This window comes from Larus michahellis, chromosome 1 (genome assembly GCF_964199755.1).
Source record: "Larus michahellis chromosome 1, bLarMic1.1, whole genome shotgun sequence".
Classification (NCBI taxonomy): Eukaryota; Metazoa; Chordata; class Aves; order Charadriiformes; family Laridae; genus Larus; species Larus michahellis.
Genome location: NC_133896.1, coordinates 151,475,076 through 151,497,243, shown reverse-complemented (window position 1 = coordinate 151,497,243; position 22,168 = coordinate 151,475,076). Strand labels below are relative to the sequence as shown.

At 41.1% G+C, this 22,168-nt stretch overlaps 1 protein-coding gene across 2 annotated transcripts in view; it reads left to right on the top strand.

The window, feature by feature from the left end:
* The window catches only part of AFF3 (ALF transcription elongation factor 3), a 339,067-nt gene that overhangs the window by 186,419 nt on the left and 130,480 nt on the right, over positions 1-22,168 (top strand). For both annotated transcript variants that reach the window (XM_074609144.1, XM_074609140.1), the window contains exons 5-7: positions 8,169-8,255; positions 13,736-13,772; positions 18,918-18,969. In XM_074609144.1, coding sequence (XP_074465245.1) covers positions 8,169-8,255; positions 13,736-13,772; positions 18,918-18,969 — 176 coding nt within the window. The remainder of the gene's footprint in view (positions 1-8,168; positions 8,256-13,735; positions 13,773-18,917; positions 18,970-22,168) is intronic.

The window sequence follows — 22,168 nt, the reverse complement described above, 5'->3', positions numbered from 1 at the left end:
ATTTGACAGCAATTTAACTTCTAATACTTTAATTCTGACTTTCTTCTTTCGATGGTCTTTTCTTACCCTCTCTCTTTTCACACTGACCAAGAAGTTTCTTGCAGTAGCACAGAACAGAAGCTTGCTTTCTTCTTGTTATTGTTGGCAGCCTTCACAGGTACATTAGCCAAAGGCGTTCTGGTAGCACCTTAAACCTTAACCCAGAGCACAAGGTGTTTACTTCAAGTAATACCCACCCATAACGTTTGCACAGAGCACACAGGCACTACTGTGTTGCCCACAAGTTCACAAAGCTTCAAATACTCAATCAGTTGGCTGAACAAGCTGAGCTAAAATTATCAATTCACATCCACCGGTGAATCTTCACTGTAGATGGACAAAAGTGCTCTTTGTGCGAGCCCTTGGGTTCCGAGGAACCATGTAAGTCTTTATGGTACACCCAGTCCTCTTAAACTGACTTTGGGAGTATGGAAGACTGGAACTAAGACCAAATTAGGCCAAACCGATGACCTGTCTGTCCAGGTCATCACCTTCTGCCCAGGGTGTGAACCAGGACTACTGATGTACCTATCAGAAATCTTCCAGCCCCACACAAAATAAGAAACTTAATTTGTATAGTTAAAAAAAACCCTAGATTTTTTCCTCCCACAGATCTTGCTTTGATGACCTCCTTACATTTAGCAGTGTATTTTTGCCTGGAATAAAGGAATGTTTATATTAGAAGATTACATGCATTTGTGGCAAAGATATTTCAGTACTGCTAAATATTTACTGTTACGGTATTTTTGTCTTCTCCAAACCGCAGATGTTTTCCTTAGTAAACGTGTCTGTCTGTAGCTTTGGGCATTTTTTTTTTTGTCTGCTCCTTTCTCCATATTAATACAATCATCTGCCAAAAACAAGGTAAAGACCCTGACCAGTGTCTTGGTCTTTATTTTCAACAGCCTTTCTTTTAGCTTCTTGAAATGTTTCCAGAGTAATCTTAAGGCCACTACCATTGCTTTGTTAGCAGCCTGCAGGATTAACGTGCTTGTTACGATCTCCGAAAATGTCGGCTACGTGCACTTTTTCATTATTATCTGAAATCATGCAGAGATCTGGACCTTGAAGTATCCTAGGTCTTTTCCTTTCCTCTTTCTCCTCCCCCCACTCCCAAGAGGCAGCTATTCATCTTCATTAGCCACTTCTGTTAGCTTGCTGCCAACTGAGACCAGAAAACTAGCTGCATCAGTCTTGCATGGCAATTCAGGAATTAGAATCCACAGTCCTTGGGTGCAGGAGGTTAATACACTAATAAAGATTGTACCTTGATTAACCACATCATCTCAGCTTGCCCAGGCAAAGCTGGTTTTCAGACAGTTTGTCATATCATACGGCCCAATGCATTCATCTGAAAACATAGCTTCTTAGCTATGAACAGATATTCATCACTGCAACTAAGGGAGAAATTTTTGTCCTTTTTTTTTTTCATTTCAGTGAAGAATATTTAATATTTTTAAGGAAACCCTCTAAATTCTGTTCTATGATTTACCTTCATGTAAAGGTACACTTTCTTCTTTTCCTGACAGAGATAAATCTTTCTATCTGAAATGCTGATACGAGAGAGCATGGTAGGGGTTATGCCCTAGTTAACACTTGCTCTTAGAATCTGACATTTCTCTTGGATATCTATAGCTTCTTCTGGGCTTATCAGCACATTTGGTCCCACAAAATGAATAAAAATTTGCAAGGCTCTTTGTTAAAGAATTATAATCATACAATAAAGTACCTAAATAAGTCAGTTTGGTAAGTAAGTGGCTACAGCATTCTTTTACATTTATCTGTCCTAGATTGTTGAATCTTGACTAAGTGTTGCAGGTTATTTGCAGGATGGTTCCACTAAAGCAGAGATAACGTATTCCAAACAGAAACTTATTGCACTGGCATTTGTGATTTGCTGGAGAGTGAATTGATCCACAGATCACGTTGCAAATGTTCATGATTTGGAATGGTTTAGTCCTGTAGATACCAAACATCTGGAGATTTAATGCTGAACACATTCTTTAATGCTGCAGTCTGCAGAATCTCTGACCTTCTCCCTTTCCAAGGGCCTAATTTCTCTTTTTTTTCCTTCCTTCTCCCCAGCCCACAGGCATGCGTGCACACACACACACATGCGCAAACACACACACACACAGAGTCCTGTTTCTATCAAGTAATTTCAGCTGATGCCCATCCGTGCAGGTCTGAAGAACCAAGCACAGTGCAAATGACACAGTCGCAAGCTACACGATTACCTTTATTTCTTAGAACAAAAAAAAAATTCCTTGACAAGCACTCTCCCCTGGATCGTCGTATATCTTCGGATGTTACACTGATGAAGCCCATTGAAAGGAATTCATATTACAGAAAGTAAGGAGGCATTTGAAGGGTCTTGGGACTGGAGCCAAAGGGAAATGTGGTAGAATGTGTTTTGCAGCAGATTGCTATGACAAAAGTGACTCCTTGAAATCATTTTAGCAGGAGTAGGGGAGACAGAAGAACTACTGACGGAGGTTCAGTGCTGAACTGGCACCCAGCTCAGAGAAAATGGTGTCCTTACGGCTATTTCAGCTCCATGACAGGGAGCTCATAGTAGTTCCCTTATTTCATCCTTCAGCTAGTGGGTGGGTGAAACCATGTTCGTCACTTATCTCAGTGTAGACGTTTAGAAAGCATCTTGCATCATATGTGACATAAATGTCACATAAATTACTATAAAATTATAAAAACTATAAATTAAAACCTGCCCAAATAAGTGGATGGAAAGGAAATAAATCAGGAAACAACAGAAGCTGGAAAATGGTAAGCTATTTTGTTGGGTCGTGGTGGTTCTGAATAACCTATTACTAAAAGGATAATGAAATAAAAGCTGCTCACATGCAAAGAGGGAAATTACCAAGTGCTCAAAGGAAACTACAGGGCTTATGAGGAAGAAGAAGAAGAGTTAAGTAGATGTAGTTTGGATAAGTGACATTGTAGAAAACAAAAGGAAACAGCTTTATCTTTCCATTTTACAGATGTATGTTTGAGGTTTGGGTTAGAAAAGTTGCAACAATAACAGATACTAGAGGAATCAATTTTGAAAAAAGAAAATTTGCTTTTCACATTGTGAGAGCCTTATCACAGTGAAATGCTGTCAGCTTCAACATAGTCACCAAAAGTTTCAGTGTCAGACTCTTTGCTTTGGATGTTTGACACTAAAATCATAGCCATGTTGTTAGCTAGTGGCAGTGTAGCTTCGCTGAACTGAAAGGGATCTTTGCCAACTGACAGCAGTTAAAAAGAGAGTCTCCTGTGTTAAAAAAAAAAATAACCTATTTTATGAAGACAGAGAGTAACTGGATTAGAGGTTCTCAAACTGTGTACTGTGATCACTTGCTAAAGGGTCTTGGAAAGCTCTGTGTTAGCTTTGTGTTGCCTTGACTTCCAGCTGAATAAACATATCTAATGCTTCCCTAAAATCTGCATTCAAGAGTAGGTAACTATAAAGAGAGAGACGCTGCGGTCCCCGTGAGCTAACCAGCAGAGTATTTCCAAAGGAAAACTGACTCATCAATCTCCTGTAATTCCTGTGACATGTCAGTAGAGCAGTGGATGAAGTTGAGCCAGCTAAAATAATTTTCAAGAGGTGTTTGACAGGGTCCTTTATGAGATGCTACAAACATTTCTTAAATCATCATCTGTGGAGGGACAAAATGTTATGAATCAAAAATCAGCTAGGTGAGCACAAGCAAAGAGAAGGATTAAATGGTCAATTTTCTTAATGGCCCTATGATAAGTTCTGGGTTTGGCAGCGAATGAACAGCAAAATAATACATGTGGCTAGACTTCAAATCTAGGTGGTACTGGTCTCCCTGCTTTTTATTAATTACGATTTTTCTGAATCAGTTCGACCATTCCTGGTATCATGTGCCACACAGCAAGACTGATGGCACTAGATAAATAGCATTGCCTTAAGTCTAGAGTGAATACTATTATTCACCTCTGCATGGTACTTTTCCTGAAAAATTGCCTACAAGCTAGGGTTAAAAGCCCCAAACAAAACACTGCCAAGCAGTCATTAATCCACAAGAAACGTCTCGTTACTTAATTGTTGCTGCGGAAACTGAATTTGGAGCAAGGATACACAATACTATAGATTTCTTTATTTGAAGGCTTTCCCTTCAGTAAGAAGAAAAGCCAAGTTGGCAGGTTGACTAAGATTAACTAGGCTTGGACTTTTATAGCTTGTAAAACTGGACGTTTACGTATAACTGCTGAAAACGGATTTACTATAGGCAGAGACGAGTGCGGTTGTAGGGCTACAATATGCGTGTGAATGAGACGTGCCACCACCACACAGATGTCGCTTTGAAACAACATAGAGGCAGCCCTCACAAGGAGAAACGTGTGTTAAAAAAAAAAAAAGAGAGGGTCTCAGAGGCACCCCTCCGTCTTGTGCATCTGCCGGCAGGAGGAGGAGAGCAGTCGTCACCGTCTCAAAGAAGCTGTCCTGCAGTTGGGCACACGTGCTTATCCACATGTATTTTTAAGCAGTCTAGTCCGGTCTTCATTCTTTGATCCAGAAATCTTTGTTTTCCCCACTTCTGGACCCCAAATGGCTTCTCAGTGATTCCTTTAATTAACATTGTTCAGGACTTTAAGGTTAGCTTAATCAAGTTTGGAGAAAGATCTAAATTGGTTTTAAATTAGACCATTATCTTGTAGTGGCTGGAACATTTTCTGGTGCAAGGTGTTCTGGACATATTTTTTTGTTCAATTTATGCTTTAAAAAATCCCTGTTTTTTTCTCTCTCTAATTTCAAAAATCTTTTGTGTCAATCAATGTTCTAACACCAGTTTGAAGCTGCAGAGGATCTTAAGTACATTTAAATTTTCATCAATCCATTTGAAGCATTGTTTTCAGTCCAGTGGGTACTTTATGCCAATATTGCCAATCCCAAACTCCAAGGACAGGCAAGTTAGCGAAGCGGAAAAGAGAAGCTGTGCATGAAAGTTTGTTTTAACAGTAAGAGTTGAGTCCTTTCTAATTGGTTAGTTAGTTGCCTTTTGGGCCTGCGTTTTCAAACATTTCACACCATGTACTAAAAAAAAGATCTTGATAGAATAGTATGTCACCACTAGTGCTTTTCGTCTGTCTCAAATATCTTCAGACAGAGCCTAAAATCACGAGAGCTGGTGCACAGGGACATGTTCTGGATTTGTTTCTGCCTGATCTTGCAAAGTGTTGACATTTGCTGGACACCTAAATCCTTTCTCCTGATTTTTGAGATTCTGTTCTTGGCAGCCAGAAGGAGGTTGTGCACATAGTTTAGTGTTTCTCTTTTCAAAAAATATTTTATTACATTTAAATCTTACCACTCCTTAGTGGTGACAACCTATAGTTTGGGGCATTTTTTGTGCTAGTTTTCTGATTTTTTGTTTCTAATTTGATTTCATTTTATAATTGTCTGAATTAGGGTAGTGATAAATACACCACATGATCACAACTTAAAATATTATTCTAGTAAATTCACATTCAGATATTCACGATAATGGCAATTATTAACCCTGGCAAATATCAGTAGTCTTACTAAATCTTTGTGTCAGAAAGGGTTACGTCAAATTTAAATTATGTAGGAAGCTTTATTATATACCACAACTCAAAGTAAAAAAGGAGAAGAGAAGCTAGCTGGGGAAAAAAAAAAGACCATTAAGGCCATTTTTCATTGAAGTGTGGATGAGAAATAATCTTGGGGAAAAGAAGAAATGAAAGATTTTGACATGTCAAAAAAAAAGGTCACCCTTATTTTTAATCAGCCCTCTGGTCCTTTCCCTGGATGAAGGTATCATTGTCAGACTCGGGCAGGCAAGGTGGGAGGGAAGGGCTCTGCTGCCGTAACAGATTGGTTTCTGCATGGCATATAGCAGACTTCTCAGAAGATGTTTCCCTGAAGGTGACAGTGGGGGTCAGCCGCCGTGTAGCCTGCAGGAGCTGCTTCTTGGGCAAATGGAAATCATAAGTACTGAATAGCATATTTCATAAGTAGGATAAGTTTAGGTCAAAGCCACCAGACGTTCCCAGTCTGGCTGCCCCGATTCTTCAATTGACAGAGATAACGTAAAGCATTGCCCTTCAAAAGGAAGGGCCACATAGTTCCTTCCTATGCATACTTTTGAGCTCAGCACCTCAACTCATAGGGAAAACACTTTCTTTGTTTGGGAGCAGTGTTTTACTGGTGGAAACGCCTTTATTCTATATGCACAACATCCCATTTTCTAGAAAGTAAGCAAATGGTCATGTAAGGGAAAAGCAGAGAAAAGCAGGTGAGAAAGTGATATATTTTAGACCACAGCCTTAGGGTTAAATGTCCACCTTGCAGATCTCCTTGTCATCAATTTATTGTCATAAACCTTTACTGTTGGAATATTTCTCAATATGTAATTCCTTAATCTTTAGAAAACAACAGCACGTGTGAGGTACTTGTCGCAAACAGCATTATGGTTGCCTGTGTTTTTTGTTGCCTGAGTTTAAAGAACTTACTGTATATCAAAAATTCCTATATACTGCTATTGCTGGCACTTACTGGATAAGGAAGTCATAAGATGAACAGTCTGCCTCAAAGAACTGAAAAGCTAAGCAATTCTGATCCCAAAACTGCAAACCAGATGATGCTCTGATTAGAGGCCCACACATAGATTACAGAAGTATAATAAATCGTGTAACTTTTTAGCCTCAAATAAAATAAAAGAATGTAGTTTTTATTAGGAAATAAACTGTTTATCAAGAATGCTTTAAAGGTGACATTTATTACTAATAAACTGTGTTGAAAGAGCTGATCCTTTCATTGGCAGACGTGCTGGAGACTTTCCTCTATGGAAAAAATGCCCCAGCTCAGTCTGTGCCGGGTCAGGAAGCACTTCCATCAGCACTAACGAAGGATGGGCATGAGACTCACCCGCACCTTTTTTCAAACCAGAACATTGTCTTTTCTCTTTAAAGAGGAATGAGTCATGGAAATATAACTCCAGTATTATTTTGGGACTGATCATGGATCTCAGCACGACTCCTTGGAATATCACTGAGAAACAATTCCACAGTCAGCTAATGGCATCAAAACCCAGCAAAGCATCTGCCAGGCAAACCCTTAATAGTGTCAGCGAGCCCCCTGCTTAGGCAGGATGTTATTTGCTTTTCAGCTCTTGAAACTTACGGGCTGACTCTTCAGGGTTGTCACGCTCCGCGTTACTTCTCATATTAATTCTGTTAAGTTACTGTGTACCAAATATTATGGCTGTTGGTGCTGAACATGTCAAAAAACATGTCCATCCTTTAACAGCCCGCACTAGAGAGGAATATAAAGCCTCTGTCTTAAAAAACTTCTCATCTGAAGTGTTTAATTTACACCTCCCCAAAAGCAACCTTGCTTTGGAGACCAACTCATTCGGCCTTGAATGAGAACAGTATTGAAGGTGTGTCCACCTGCTACCTGAAGCTGTGTCAAGGATGACTGCATACAAGTCTGGTCAAGCTACATATGTCTCTTAGCTATTAAAAAAATGTCCTTCAAAACAACACAGGGAGGAGCCAAAGGTGGAGTGGGGCACACTTTGTTTAGGGCTTGCCACACGTCTGTGTCCTGCAAGGCACAAACACCTTGCAGTTAGCAAACTTATTCAACTCCTTTACAATGACAAAGGCAATTTGAGGAATTAACCATTAAGCAAGTGTTAAGCATTTATCATTCTGATCTTGTCTATGAAATCTATGTCGTGATTAGTGCATAGTGTGTACCCCATGACTTGATCACGAACTGAAATTTCTGGGGGTTTTTGTAAAAAAAGTTCTTCTGTTAGTCTCACCATCCGGAATACATGGCATGATTAAAATGTGGTTGCAGGTTGTCAGAGAAATCAAACTTCTTGCACTTAAGATGCATTAACTATTCAAGAAAATGAAATGGTGCTTAAGAACTGCTCTCAAGAGTCTGTGATAAAAATCAATGTAGCTCATGTATTGTCTAGATTATATGTAAACTGGGCATTTCCTAGAAGCTGCAGTAACTTAAATATTCCACTACCCAGGCACTCTTGCTACTGATATACTATCACTGTCTCCTATTCCATTGACTTTCTAAACACAATTTGCTGTACGATATTGTTTTTCAGGAGATGACCCATTCATGGCCTCCACCACTGTCAGCTATTCACACACCAGGGAAGGCAGAACAAAGCAAGTTTCCCTTCCCAAACAAGGTAAGACATGCAACATCATGCCTCCGTCTCCTCAAAATATGTCCTGCATGAGCCCTGACTAAGCGTGTGAGGTCTCTGGCCTGAGGCTAATGCTGTGCTGATGACCTTCTTCATGTGTGTGGCAGTATCCTCTGCCTCTTCCTTGCTTACAGCCTCTGCAGGGCTACGTGGTCTTGTTTGTGTATCTCCTGGCAGCAGCATTGATGCTGCTGTATAGGTCATGGGTTCCTCACCGCAAGGCAGAACCGCAGGTGTCCCTGGTGGTGTGTCCAGATGTTGTGCCTTCTGCGCGCACCTGCCGAGGCTCCTGACTGAAACCTCAGGGCATATACAGCTGCTGCGCGTCAAGAACCTCCCACTCGTATCCATTGCTCCTGCTTCCTTTGGCTTCGCTAGCCGAGATTTTTGTTGAAACAAGTGAGGTCTGAGGTGTGGAGTGGTTGGAAGCTGTGGAGTGGGCATATATCCCCTGCCACCAATCTGGCTTTCACGGGCAGCTTTTCTGGAGAGGCAGGCAGCCATGATGCCCAGAGGGGATGCAGAAGTATTTGCCAGGGAAGCATTTGGTCCCTGAAGGGACCAAGGCCACTGGTCCTGCTGATGGTCCCTTGAAACCAGCTCCACTATTCTGTGTGTATCCTCGGGAGGATGCACTGCAGCATGGTAAAGCTCATCAGCACGAGCTTGGGGGAAACACGTTATTTATACTTGCTAAGTCAGGAGGGAATGAAATCAGCTATCCTATGCAAAAACCAATAAGAATTTCATGTTGCATCACCATATACTGTTTATATGCCACAAGCATATTTCATGAAGTGTTCAAGCTTGAAAGATGGTATTAATGCTGTTTATAACTTTTCTCCAGTTAAAGCCAACTCCTTTGGTAACTTTTAAGTCCATTCTGCAAAATTATTATAACCACAAAGCCCAGAAACCTTCAAGATTTGCCTACAGTAAAACAGCTTCTCCGTGGATGAGAGCGTCATGATTTTGAAGTACCAGGGGTGTAAACCAGAACATCTCTGGCATGTTATGAAAGAAAAAGAAGGAAATAACTCACTGTCTATTTGCTCGTTGAAGGCAGGTGCAGATTGAAGACGGTAAGGTGGGCTAGAGGCTTGTTACGTTAGAGTAAGTCCGGTAGGAGAGAGATGGATCAGCAGCTTACAAGCAGGTGAAGCGCCCAGATACAAAATGACAAAAACAAAGTGGCGCTTGCAGCTCTGCGGTTTCTGCCATAATTATCAGCACGCGATGTGCTTGCGTGGCACACGTGCAGACGTGCATGGGCAAGGTATGCACCTGTCAGCGTATCTGTGAGGCCATCACGGATGCACTTCCTCACCACTAAATGTATTGTGATAAATACAGGAATAGGAGAACCACAGACCATAGGGCAAAGATCTGTGAATAATGGTTGATATTGACTTTCTCATCTTCTCTCTGCCTGTTCATCCATCTCTCTGGGAAATATTCTGGTAGTTTGAGCTGCAGAGCCATTTCAGAGATCTACCATTCATTTTTAAAGAGCCTTTCCTAGGTGTTTTCCTTTTCTCTTACCAAAGTAGAATTTCCATTTTATTTAAGCTTAGGACGGACAAGATTCCATCTTCTAATATATGAGCATGCTTTTGTACATATAATAACATCACAACTGTATTGTGGTCTGGGTGGTCTACACGATCAGAAATTAGAATGCTTTGTGTGAGATGGGGAAGAAGTACCTAACAAAACTCACCAGACTCCTGGAAAAATTCCTGGCCATAGAGCATGTTAATTTTAGACACCACCTCTTTTTTGAAATATTTTAAAATAATTAAAAGCTAATTCTGTGGCTTACTCTTAATCTGTACAGTCACAGACTTTAGAAGGCATCTGCTTTTCAAGCTCCAAAATGCAAAGAACAGTTTTGTAATTTTTCAAACATGTTTTTGAAACATTCATAAGCTAGCTACTGCTTTTCACAAAGTGTGGTCTAAAATCTTTATTGGATCTCATGAAGGATGTCTCCATAACTCTTAGGAAGCTTTCCCATAGGTAAGCTATGTAGCTGTCCCAACTTGTTAAAACCTAAGGACTACACCAAACTGGTGTGGACCGCACAATATTCAGATAAATGGGCCTGTCAGTTAACTAGTGGCCAAGGCCAGCAAAGAGGCTAAAAGGCTAAATTCGGGGCATCAGCTTCATCTCTTAGTTCCAAGCGATGCACGGTGCTGTGAATTCATTTTCGGTCTTTATGGCAGCATTGAGAGATCAGTTCAGTTCAGCTCATTTGCAATGACTCTTCCAGCCAGAGAAGCGAGTAGGCTGCAATTCCTTTTTAGCAGAAGATAATTCCCAAGTGTAAGGATACTCATCCTGTTGGGAATGAAAAAAAGAGAAGCTTGTAGGACTCCTGCCCTGTTGCAAGGATGCAAATCATCCTTGCTTTTCTGTCTATAAAAACTGAGTGTCAGCATCATTAGTTCCCATACATGCCACACTGCTTTTAACCTGCAACTCAAGTAATTAGTGATCTGACAGCTTGAAACTTGAAATTTATTAATTAGGCTATTAAAGTTGCAAAGGCCACAGCAACTATAGCTAGACTTGTTGTGAAATCCGTCTAGTAATAAACGCTAATTAACTGAGGTTTATATATCACAAATATAAAAGAACTGTATATTTGAAACTGCGCGTTTGGATGTGTCCCTCTATATAACTATATGCTTGGTGGATGAATGTGCACCTGCTGTACCTGGATATGAAATCAGACCTCATTAACATGGGAAATGTGCATTGATACACAAGAATCGAAGGAAAGTCCGGGTCAGGTTTGACACGTGCGGCACTGCCCAGTAGGTTTCCCAACACAGCGCTGCTGGGAGAGCACATTTAGGGAACTATCCTTTGTGTAATAGAGGGCATAAAGTTGCATTTCATCCTTAACTTTGAATTTTCTTTCTCTGTGGAATTAATTTGTACTCTTGAGTTTACTAGGAAGGGGCAATGACAGTCTCTTTATTTCTTGTTTTTCAAAGCTTAAGGATAATTGAATCAGCGTGTGATGTGACAGGCTGTGTGTGCTTTCCTTTCTCCTATCTCTGTCACACTTTGTTACGTACAAATGATCAGGCATTATTTGATTGTAATTTTATTAAAAACATCTTAATAAATAAACTTTAAATGAATAATTAAATTTGGTAAATAAGAGCTCACTTGATGCTTGTGCGAATGAGCTTTCATGTTCAGGCACTAATTCTCTACTCTTGAGCGGGAAAAAAATTGCTGTTAATTCTGCTGCCTGCTTTGCTCTCTTTCTTCATTTTTACTGTGATTTCATGTCTTGAAAGTTTGATCAGGTGTTTGATTTCTAGTTATGTGTATGTGATATTATGGGATCAGACATCATTTTCTTATTTGAGAATTAATCTATCCCCTCCAGGAGAACTGGTGTCTTGTCACAAAGCTATTGGGTGATTATTCTCAGCAGAAGCTAAGTTATCATAATGGTGTTGTTCTTAAGTACTCAATTCATTTACTCTTTGCCTTCTTGTTGATTTTAACAAGCTGGAGCAAATGCACTAGAAAACAATCACCAGAAGTGAAGACTTCACCTTTGGTTTTTAAGTTACATAAAGTCGTACTTTTTTCCTACCTGAGTGGGAGAATTCTCCATCTTGCTATGAGATTTTTGTATTAGCCTTTATTATTAAGAATAATTCATTGAGAATCAAGACACTTATTTTAAAGAATTAAAGGAGTTAAAAGGAAAAGTGAAAATGTTATAGCTCACATGTTTTGCTGATGGCAAATTTGAGACTATGCAGAGCCAATGGCAGAGGTAGGATACTGTGCCAGGCAGTTAAAGGGGAGGGTGCATTCTTCCTGAGGTTGATGAAAATGCAAAAGAGTGAGCGAGATCCTTGTTTAGTAGTTTCAAACACTTTTACAAACCCGAGGGTATTTCCATCAAGATTATTATATTCCCCTAAACTTCTCTAGGTACATAAATTCAGTATTCTGGAAACTGAACATGCTCTAATAACGTACTTTTATTAGCAGCCTGATTGGCTACTAGAATAGTGTTCAAATTCAAGTGTGTATGGCACTACATCACCACTGCAAGCTGATCTTGTCTTCTTAAGATTATATTCAGACACCAGAAAAAAGCAGCCTTTAATATCCCTTCATCAAAAGCATTCACAAAAAGCTGAGGCAATTTGTCAAAAGTAGACAATTTCAAATTATTGAAATTGTTGTCATCGTGTGAAACACGGTAGGGTTTGCCCAAAAATTTGATGTCTCACATTTCAGGTGTGTAGGATGGCAGTGAATGGCAGACAAATGTTACAGCATAAAAACTACAGATCAAAGCCATGCAGTCTGGAGACCCTTGACTCCAGAGCAAAATGGTGCAGGTTGAGGGGATTTGACTAGCCGAGCCCTTGAGACCCTACTGCCTGTGGTCCAGCCAACCTCCGTTTAGAGATGCCAAGAAACTCTTGAGGCCCTGAGCCCCTGATATGTCCTTCTGAGTGACTCAGCAGTAAGATCAGCTCCTCTGTGTCGGAGCATCTTTGAGCTCCCTGGGGACTTGGAATTCCTTTCTTGATGAGCTGTGCATTTGGTTCATCACTCAGCCTCTGTGGACCAGGGATCTGGTCCAGCACCCAGTTCCTCACCAAAAATGACCGTGTGTGTTAGTCATTGGGTGGGTGCCTGGCCTCTCCTAGCAGTTGCAGCTGCAGCATGTATGCAAGGTGGGATTCCTGTGCGTGTCTGGATTATTCAGAAGCGGAGTTACCTACAGGGTACCTTCCCTGCTGTCATCTGTAGTAAAGTGTTCTTTTTCTCCCTAATTAACATCTTTTTGTTATATCTTATATTTGTATTTCCCTTCTATTTATAGGCTTCTTTTATATTTTTATAAATGCAAATAAATTCTGTGAGTAAAATATGTGAACATTTACACGTGAGGAAAGAATGGACTGATTTATTACATGGTATTCACAGATATTGCAGTTGCGATACAAGGTTGACCTTGTAATCTCAGGGACCCAGAACTGAAGTCTGTATTTCCATTCTCTGGTGCTGTCAATATCAACACATGAAAAGGAAAGGCCAGTTGTGCTACTACCTCAGGTATCCAACGGTCCATGAAACAATATTGGTCTTCCCTCTGTCTTCTCATCTAAACTTGTAGAAGATAATAGACGAGTTTTGGCTGATCAATAAATGAATAGTGAGCAGGAGAGTCGTAATAGCTATACAAGGAATTGCACCATTAAAGGGTTGTGAAATAAGTTTACAAGCCTTAGAATTAATGGATTTTCAAGGAAATATTGGATTTATTCTTGTAATTGAAAATTACTTTGAAACCGAATGAACAATTAACAGTGCTGTTTGTATGGTTAAGGTAATGTTCAAGCAAGTATTGCAGCTAAAAATTGCCGTAAAAATAACACACCGTACCTTTTTTTCTATTATTACTGTAGGAGTCGCAACAGGGATCTACAGGACACAGCAATACAAGTAAGTACCAACTCATTTTCTGGCTGCATTGGGTGGAGGGGATGACAATGACGATGAAAAACAAGTGACTGATAGAGTAAGGAACCAGTAGCAGACTGGGAGAGCGCAGAGCCTCAGCAGGCAGCACTCAGCTATGGCCAAATGTGGAGAACTGAACTGAAGACTGACCGTCAAAATGTCAGCTCTTTTGGTGGACTGGGAAGAACAAAAAGGATTCATTTCATTATGGCCATTTCATTATGTAGAAGAGAAAGACTGAAAGGGCAAAGAAGTGGCTTTTTTGGAAAGCCAGAAAAGAGCTGACCTAGTTGCACGTCCAGATCCAAACTGCCAGAAAATTCTGCGGGAAGACTTGTTATAATTTATTTTTCATTTTGTGGCTGTTGCACAGTAATAAACTACATGAATCCTGCCAAACTAACACCAGATAATGTCTCAAAGACCATATGGCCGTGGGTCTTCTTGGCTAGCAGCGTGGGCAGGGGAGCGATGTGCGCTTGTGTGGCTCCTGGTTGGGGCTTTTCAGTGGACTCTAATTTACAAATCATGGTTCAGATCAGCAGCACTTTAATTACATTTAGTTACGGTAAAAAAAACTTAGCAGCTGTATTGAAAGGAAAGATTGAATTGTTCTGCGAAACAAAATATTAATCCTCTCCCCTGACACCTCTGACTGTTGTTAGTGTTGTCTTGCATATTAAAAATACATGATCCTATCCTGCTCTCAATATAAAATCTTCTCAACCAAAAGGACTATTTTGCTAGCTTCCTGACCTGTCAGCCGGCACAGAGCCCTCTTTGCAAATTACAGGGCTGTGACTGAAGATGAAAAATGCCCTGAGCTGGTAGGTAGGGCTTTGACAGTGGCTGGTAACCCACCGCGTGAGGGAGAAGACATCCAGAGAGACAAGGCTGGGAGATGTAGGCTATTAAAACAGTGCGGCTCTTCGCTGGGGAAAGGTCGGCATGCGGAAGACAATGTTGTGAAGAAACATGCAGTGGTGTCACTTAACTGCTGGCATCGGTTTGATATTGCTGAGAGTACCAGCACTAAGGAAATAATAAAAGGCAAAGGGGATGAGATTCTGTCAGAAAATAATGAATACAGTAATGAGAGAAGGAAGCGCAAAAGGCCCATAATAGAGAGGGCTATGCAAACACACGCGGAGTCACAAACACACCAGCTGAGCTGAGGGCTTCGCGATGACATCAGAGGCCACGGTGTTTGGTCAGCTTTGGTCATAGTTTCATTTTCAGTATTTCCTTCTTTCAACACTTGAATAAAATAGGTTGTTCTGCAGATCTAATGAAACCCGCTTCCCTGTGGATTAGGACATTAGTCCTGCCTCCTCACACCTTTCCTCTGCTCCTTACTCCAGTCATCTCCAATCTCAGTTTATTTCCAATTCTCCTATCTGCCCTTCCACACACAGTACCTCCAGCTTCTTCTTATCTCCTCATTCATCCTGCTTAGCAAAATCAGAATATATTTACAGCTGGGCTAGAGCTGCACTTGGTACTGCCTGTACCTGGCAACTAAACCAAAGAACAGCTGAACCCACGCAGAAACATTTTCTTCAGTGGTGGCAAAACTTAAGGTCACTGTCAGACACCCAGACACTTTTCCTAACATTGCACAGGAAATTTGACTACCTCTGAGACCTGTATCCGTGAGGATTCCTGTCGAGGTGCTGGGATAAGACATTGAATAAGACATAGTTAGAATGAGACATAGACCTTACCAGTCCCGTACGTCAAACTTAAAGGAAATTAATGAAAAAAAGGATTCAGGTGTGAGGAAATGCTAGCAAATGACTCTGTGGGGGAAAGGTGTCTAATGGTCTATGTGCTGTGTTATCCAAATGCACATCTTCAGAGTCCCAATTAGTTGTTATTTCCCATTGCACCATGACTTCTTTGGAGTGGCTCTTGAGCCTGTTGCTTGCAATGGTTTTACTCCAGCTGCAAACATTGTCTTTCTCATGGATAACATTTGCATTTCTCTCATCCTTCACCCACGAGGAAATCAAAGCAAGTGTACAAGAACAGGCTGGATGGGGCTTTGAGCAACCTGGTCTAGTGGTGGGTGTCCCTGCCCATGGCATGGGGGGTGGAACTAGGTGATCTTTAAGGTCCCTTCCAACCTAAACCATTCTATGATGCTATGAAAAACCCATAATGCCTGAAGTTATACTGCTCTGTCACAATAAATATTATTTATCCCTGTTACCCAGAAGGGGAAACTTGGCTTGGTTAGGTTGAGTGATTCACCCAAATTACAACTCAGAGGAGAGAACTTCTCTGGCCACCCACTATTCAATGGGTAAATCCTACAAAAGTTCATTTGTAATTTATTTTTAAATGGGAGAAATCTGGACACATCTTCTCTGATTGCATCTAACAAAATTAGGAAGGGAGTTGTGTGAGATGAGGTAGAAACGAGCAAAGAACTCCCAGCTCTGTGGCTAAGGATCTGAGGACCGGTGGATCCCACCATGTGTTTCTGGAGGCGTGTGTATGCATACACACTCCAACACACAGGCACACATGTCCACATCCATTTCAGGAGACATACACAGTGCTTAGCACCTGAAATAAAGTGTGCAAACAACAGTCCTATAGGCAGTTGTGTAGAATATTCTTTGTCAATTCCCAAAAGACTAAGAAAAACAAAGGGCGATGCAAATTTGCCCATAAGAAGAAGCCAGAGCTAGAGAAGACTTAGCAGTTCGGCAAATGCCAGCCTCCCAAAATGGTTCCTGCATGCATTTGGCAGGTTACATGGAAAATGGAAAACAAATCTTAGTCTGGCCAAGAGCGAGTGTGAAAAAAGCAAGTTGTTCTGACAGGTAATTCCCTTTTACATGTGCTTATCCAAAAATCTTATCTGTACCATATCTGTGACATTCAACTATACTTAGTCTATACACATTTTTAAAATTTCTATGATTGAGTCAAGTGAGAACAAAGTTGGTAAGAACTGATACAGCATTAATGGCCAGATTTTCTACTCTTATAGGCCGGACTGATGTGTTTCTACCATCTGTACAGGCTCCGTCCTCCCCTTCTGCACAGAAGTATGTTAAGTGACGATTAGCATAAAAGCAGCTGCAAATGCTTACTGTAGGGTAATTCATTAATACCCAGTTTTGCTAAATCACAGAGATTCCCTTTGCTGTCTCTTCACAGTACTTATGCTGTTTCCCTTGTTGCTGCATTAACATACATTGCTGAAAGTAGAACTGATGTGAACTCTGCTGGCAAAGCACTCAGGAATCCATATTCTCTCTCACACTCAAACAAAGCAGTGTTCATGGTAATAATTCATCACTTATAAAAAGCCTAAGTTACTAATAGAAAATCTTTGAATATATGCCAACTGTTACTGTTGGTTTCTTGTCCTACATTATCATAATGCAGATGAGCTCCAGGACTCAAGCACCCTAAGGCTGACAAACGTATACTGTAGCAACAGCTTTATAGCCAGCAAGTTCATCATCTGGATATACTTTCTGAGGTCTGTGGTAAAAGTGGAAAGTGAGCTAGAGATTATGGAGTGGATGTATTTCATCCTGTGTGGATGCCCCACCTAGTGCCTAAATTTTAGGTGCCTTTAGCTGTCTTCCTGCAGTAAATGCTTAGCTTCCCTAGAGGTCCACAGAGAGGCATCGGTGGTTTTGAAATCATTCAGAGCTTCCCCCGTCCTGTTCACTAAAATTTAGGGACCTAAGTTGGGTAGACACAAGCCCTTACAGAGGGGAGGATGAGATCTAAAAGCACCACAGCGAGGTGTTTGCAATACCCAGAACCTCCTCTAGACACCCACTTCCAGAAGGTCATTGTCTAGAGTAAGTCCTTCAGCTTGCTTCTGTACAGCAGTGGAAGGACCTTGGTAGCAAAAAATTCATGTCAAGTCAAGGAGCAGAAAATCAGACAACACTGAAACAGCCTGACCAAAATAAGCACTGCTAACCTTTTTTTCAGAAGGCACAGGTGGATTTTGGTTTAACGAAACTCATTAAAAGGTGACGGAGTAAAACACATCCATCAGTAAACCAGTCACACTCAACCTCTGCATTTCCTTGTCTGCTAAGCAACATAAACTCATGTGTAGACAGCTGTCAGCATCCAGCAACACACAAGAGGAGCAGCAGCTGCACAGTCGCTAGGTCCAGAATTCAAGTTCAAGGTGATGGAAGTGAAGTGGCAGACCCTGTACATCCATGCTAGAGCTAAACAAAAATCTTACACTGAAGTCCAGCTGTCTCAGATTAGTCAGAGAGCAATAATTACGGCAAACAACATCAGCCTTACTTTTTGGGGTGGAAGAAAGGAGGGAGAAGGACTTACCCTGACTTAGCAGAAGCAGCTGGGAGCCTGCTTCCCTGGTGTCTGCTATGTAACTAAGTTGTGTTGGGCAGATATATGATTTTGGACCCAAGAAGGGGATCATCACAAGTCAACGTGCTATGCCAGAACCCATGTGAGTCGTAAGGAAATGTGAAGAGGCATCCCTTGGGCCTCTGATACTTCTCAAGCATTTGGGTAGCTGACTTCTGGAGTTGAGTACCTCAGACAAAATATACAACATAGCAAAGAGAGCTTCCCCAGCTCCCACTTACAGGAGCTGAAGATAGGGTCCTTAACCTGTCAAAATGAATGCGAACCAAAACATCCATTGGCAGAATTGCATTCTAATCACTGCCTTACTAACTCCTGCTGATGCTGTTTTGCTTTGTATGAAATAATTACTGTTCCTGGAGCGGGTTTTTGGAGCATGTGCATGTTGGATGGGGTGCACTTTCAACAGCAGAGCTGTAGGGCCCTAGAGAAATCCTCTCCATCGCTCCAAGGTCTGCTATCCTTGGTAAAGCCTGTGTCCTTCAAGCAGCCTCTCTTGTGGGGTTTCCTTGCCTGACGTTTCCAGAGTACACGTGTCAGTGACAAGAAAAGTCAAGTCGGGGTTGACTCCCCATTTGCAAATGGTGCAGCAGTGCCCCCGCAGCCCTGTGATTGCCTTGGCAGCGGTCTGCACATCTGGCAAGAGTGGTCAGTGTTAGCAATGAATAAAGGGTTGATGTGTCACATCTGAGCAGTTTCTGTATTGACCCATTTCTGATGCCATTTTCTTCTTCTCTTTTAAAGGGAAAAGTGATGTAGAGCCAAAGAGTCCAGAGAAAAGCGCAACCCATACATCGTAAGTCACTTTTGCGTTTAAGATTGCAGAAGGCAGCTGTGTTTTTATCAGATTGGTTGGGCAAAATAGAATTTGTTTGTTTTCATTAGATAAAGCTCTTTCACTGATTCTTTTCTTAAAACTGCTTTTTAGATAATGACTAAACATTAATTATTCCTAGAACTTCTGCATGCTGCTAAGTCAGACATCTTTGCAAGTGAAATGGCTCTGTGTCACGCTGAATAGATATGAGATGGTATTTGTGGGTGTGCGAGGCTGGCCTTTACAACCTGACTTCAACATTACCTTAATGCTGCCGGAGTTTGTCACACTTGCTAAAAAACATCATGTCACATATGCCTTTGATGTACTGATGTAATTTTAAAAGACTGCAGTCTGCAGCTTCACCTCTGAATTACTTGAAATCCAATTACAGCTATCTCTGGTCTCTCACGATTTTGTTGATGTTTTTGAATTAACAAAAGAAGTCGAGAAATAGATAGGAACAGGCACTTGTAATATATCAGTGTTCACCTTCACTCTAGTGCAACAATAGAAGCTTTTACCATTTTTAACTCTAGTACACAAAGGACTGAATTGTTTTGCCAACATAAACCGGTCTATGAAACAGATGGGCTGCAAGTTAAAAAAAATAAATAAATAGCATCAGTCTCCCAAACTGAGCTAGATAAGTGAATTCCTTTAATAACTACCAGGCAGGAGCATTATGAATTTCTGCAAAACCATTCACCTTTTTAATCCCATTTGAGGGAGGGAAATTCTTGTAACAGTCAGTCATGTGAATTTTAGAGTGCATCTTGCCCATAATTTATGTTTTCTGATTCCTGTTATTTAAATTCAGAGCATTATATCATGTAAATCTCGCAAGGTGTCACCATTTGTTACATGGCCAAAAGTAGTCACAGAAGGAGGTACAATAACAGTGATTTATTGTGGGATGCTTTGATTTCTGCTGCAAATACACATTAAAAATCTTCTGGAAATGAATCTAGAAAAAGCTTTGACGTGGTGTAAGAAATGGCTTGTCCTGCAGATTGTGTTGTGGAATGTAATTACAGTATGTGAGCATATTTAGCCAAACTTATTAAATGAATTAAGCATTAGCAGCCTTATGCCTTCTGATAGTATGATTGCTGGGAATGGTTAATAGAATGATTCTAATAATTATCATTTTTAAAAATAATATTGCAATAAAGACCAAAAGAAGAAGGGTTTTAATGCCATCTGGAGGTATTTTGGAGAAATGAACATATTTATTTTTGCTGATATTTAGCAATATGTAAAACATAAGCCATCCTCCAAAGTTTTTTTTTTCTAGTTCGATGGTATTTTATTCCTGAGGAACGCTCTTTACTTTCCTTTCTTCTCCTTCATCAGTTTAAAACCCTGTAAGATCTCTGAACCCAGAGTATGGATTCAGAGATATACCCCAATATATTTATGGTTTTGATTTGAGACTGCATACCGTGTCATATAGCGTGCTGTATTAGATAGAGCAGACTCCAGAATCTGGTTAGGTGTGAAAACTTCGTTGCCTAATAACAGATCTTCATACAATCTTCTGAAACTGTGCTGTCTACTAGATATAATATATTTATAATGCTTATCTTTAAATTGTTACTATATGCTAGGGCTACCCCACAGCAAATATTAGTTCCCAGACAATTTTTAGAAGTAGAAACGACTGGTTACCACTGATAAATGACTGTGTTCAAGAAGCAGAAGCCCTTCTAGTCAGATAAATTGTTTGTGTGAAAAAGGAAGCAGGAGAGAAAGGAGGAGATGGGAGGAAGGAAAACGGAAAGTGCTGTGCCAAAAGAGCAGAAAGAAAATGAGAGGGATACATCTTAAGAAGGAGGAGAAGGAACTGCAAACACCAAATTTTCAGAAAGAGATACAAAACTGAGAGCAGTGGAAGAGAAAACCAGAGGTCAAACACTGGAAACAAGAAAGAAGGGGGAGCAATGGGAGCAAAAACTATTAGTAAACTAAAATGTGTGTGTTCGTGAATAGAAGGCTGAATACCTGAGTGTCAGAGTGAAGTAAATTAACTCATATTGATATGTAGGTGCACACTGACGTCCCAGTTCTCTTTCTGCTACCTTCTGTTGGCCTTCGCCGGGTTTCTTTTCTTCTCCACCTTCTTCTAGGACAGACTTTTATCCACGGTTCTCTGGCAGTCATGAATACAGATGTTCCCTGTTCTTTTGGGGATGTAGGAGCTCTCACCTGTGCACAAGATGCACATTGGGAAGGACCTGCAGGACATGCCTAGACATGGATGGGTGAGCGCATGTGCCTGGGTCCATCTGCAGTAATGGACTTGTTCTTCCCCTGCGTACATGGAGAAGACCACGACGTTGCACGGCTGACCCTGGCAGTGCCCAGGGTGTGCGAGGGAAGAGGTGTGCGAGGGGGCACGAACGCTGCCAGGGGTCCCTGTGGGTAAAAAAAGCCTGCGCCCTCTTGCGAGGTGTCCCTCCTCTGAGAGTGTTGAAGGAGTCCAGTTGGCATCTCCTGGCAGGAGCGCTAAAAAGGAGCGACATTGATGTAGGAGAGGTGGCACGTTCGGGCCAGACTGTGGATTTGTTTCAGTGTGAATCAGTGTTTCCTTGTGAAAATGGAACAAACAGCAACAAAAAACCCCACAAAGCAAGTCATGTTGGCCTAGATAAAAATAACAGAAAAGACCGGGAGGAGCAAATTAATGTTTCTTTCTTGCAAATGTCTTTTTTATTTTCCTCAGGCATGTTACAAGCCACACACTCAAGCCAAGCTTATATGATTCAATGGCAGTTAATTCATCCTTGGTGCAGATTTACTACCTCCACCCAAACATTATTTATGCGGCTTCAAAGGACAGGTTGATTACCCTCCTGAATCAGGCAGTGAGGTGCCCGTGAACTGTGCATTTACATGAAGTCTCCCCTCAAGACATTCCTCCTGCCTTGTCCACCGCGCTCCAGAGCCTCAAACCCAGGTATCGTGTTGTGATCTGGAGCCCTGGGACCAAAGGTGCTACCCCTAACCTCCAAGAGTATAGATATCTAGAGGGCAGGACGTGTGGTGGTCTGTGTGGAAGGGTTTGGGTACGTAAGTGCATCATTCTGAATAGCATTATGCATAGGGGTTTTTTTCCTGTATGCATTTACTCCCTAGATAGACTCGGTATGACATAGCTCTCCACTGATAATAATAT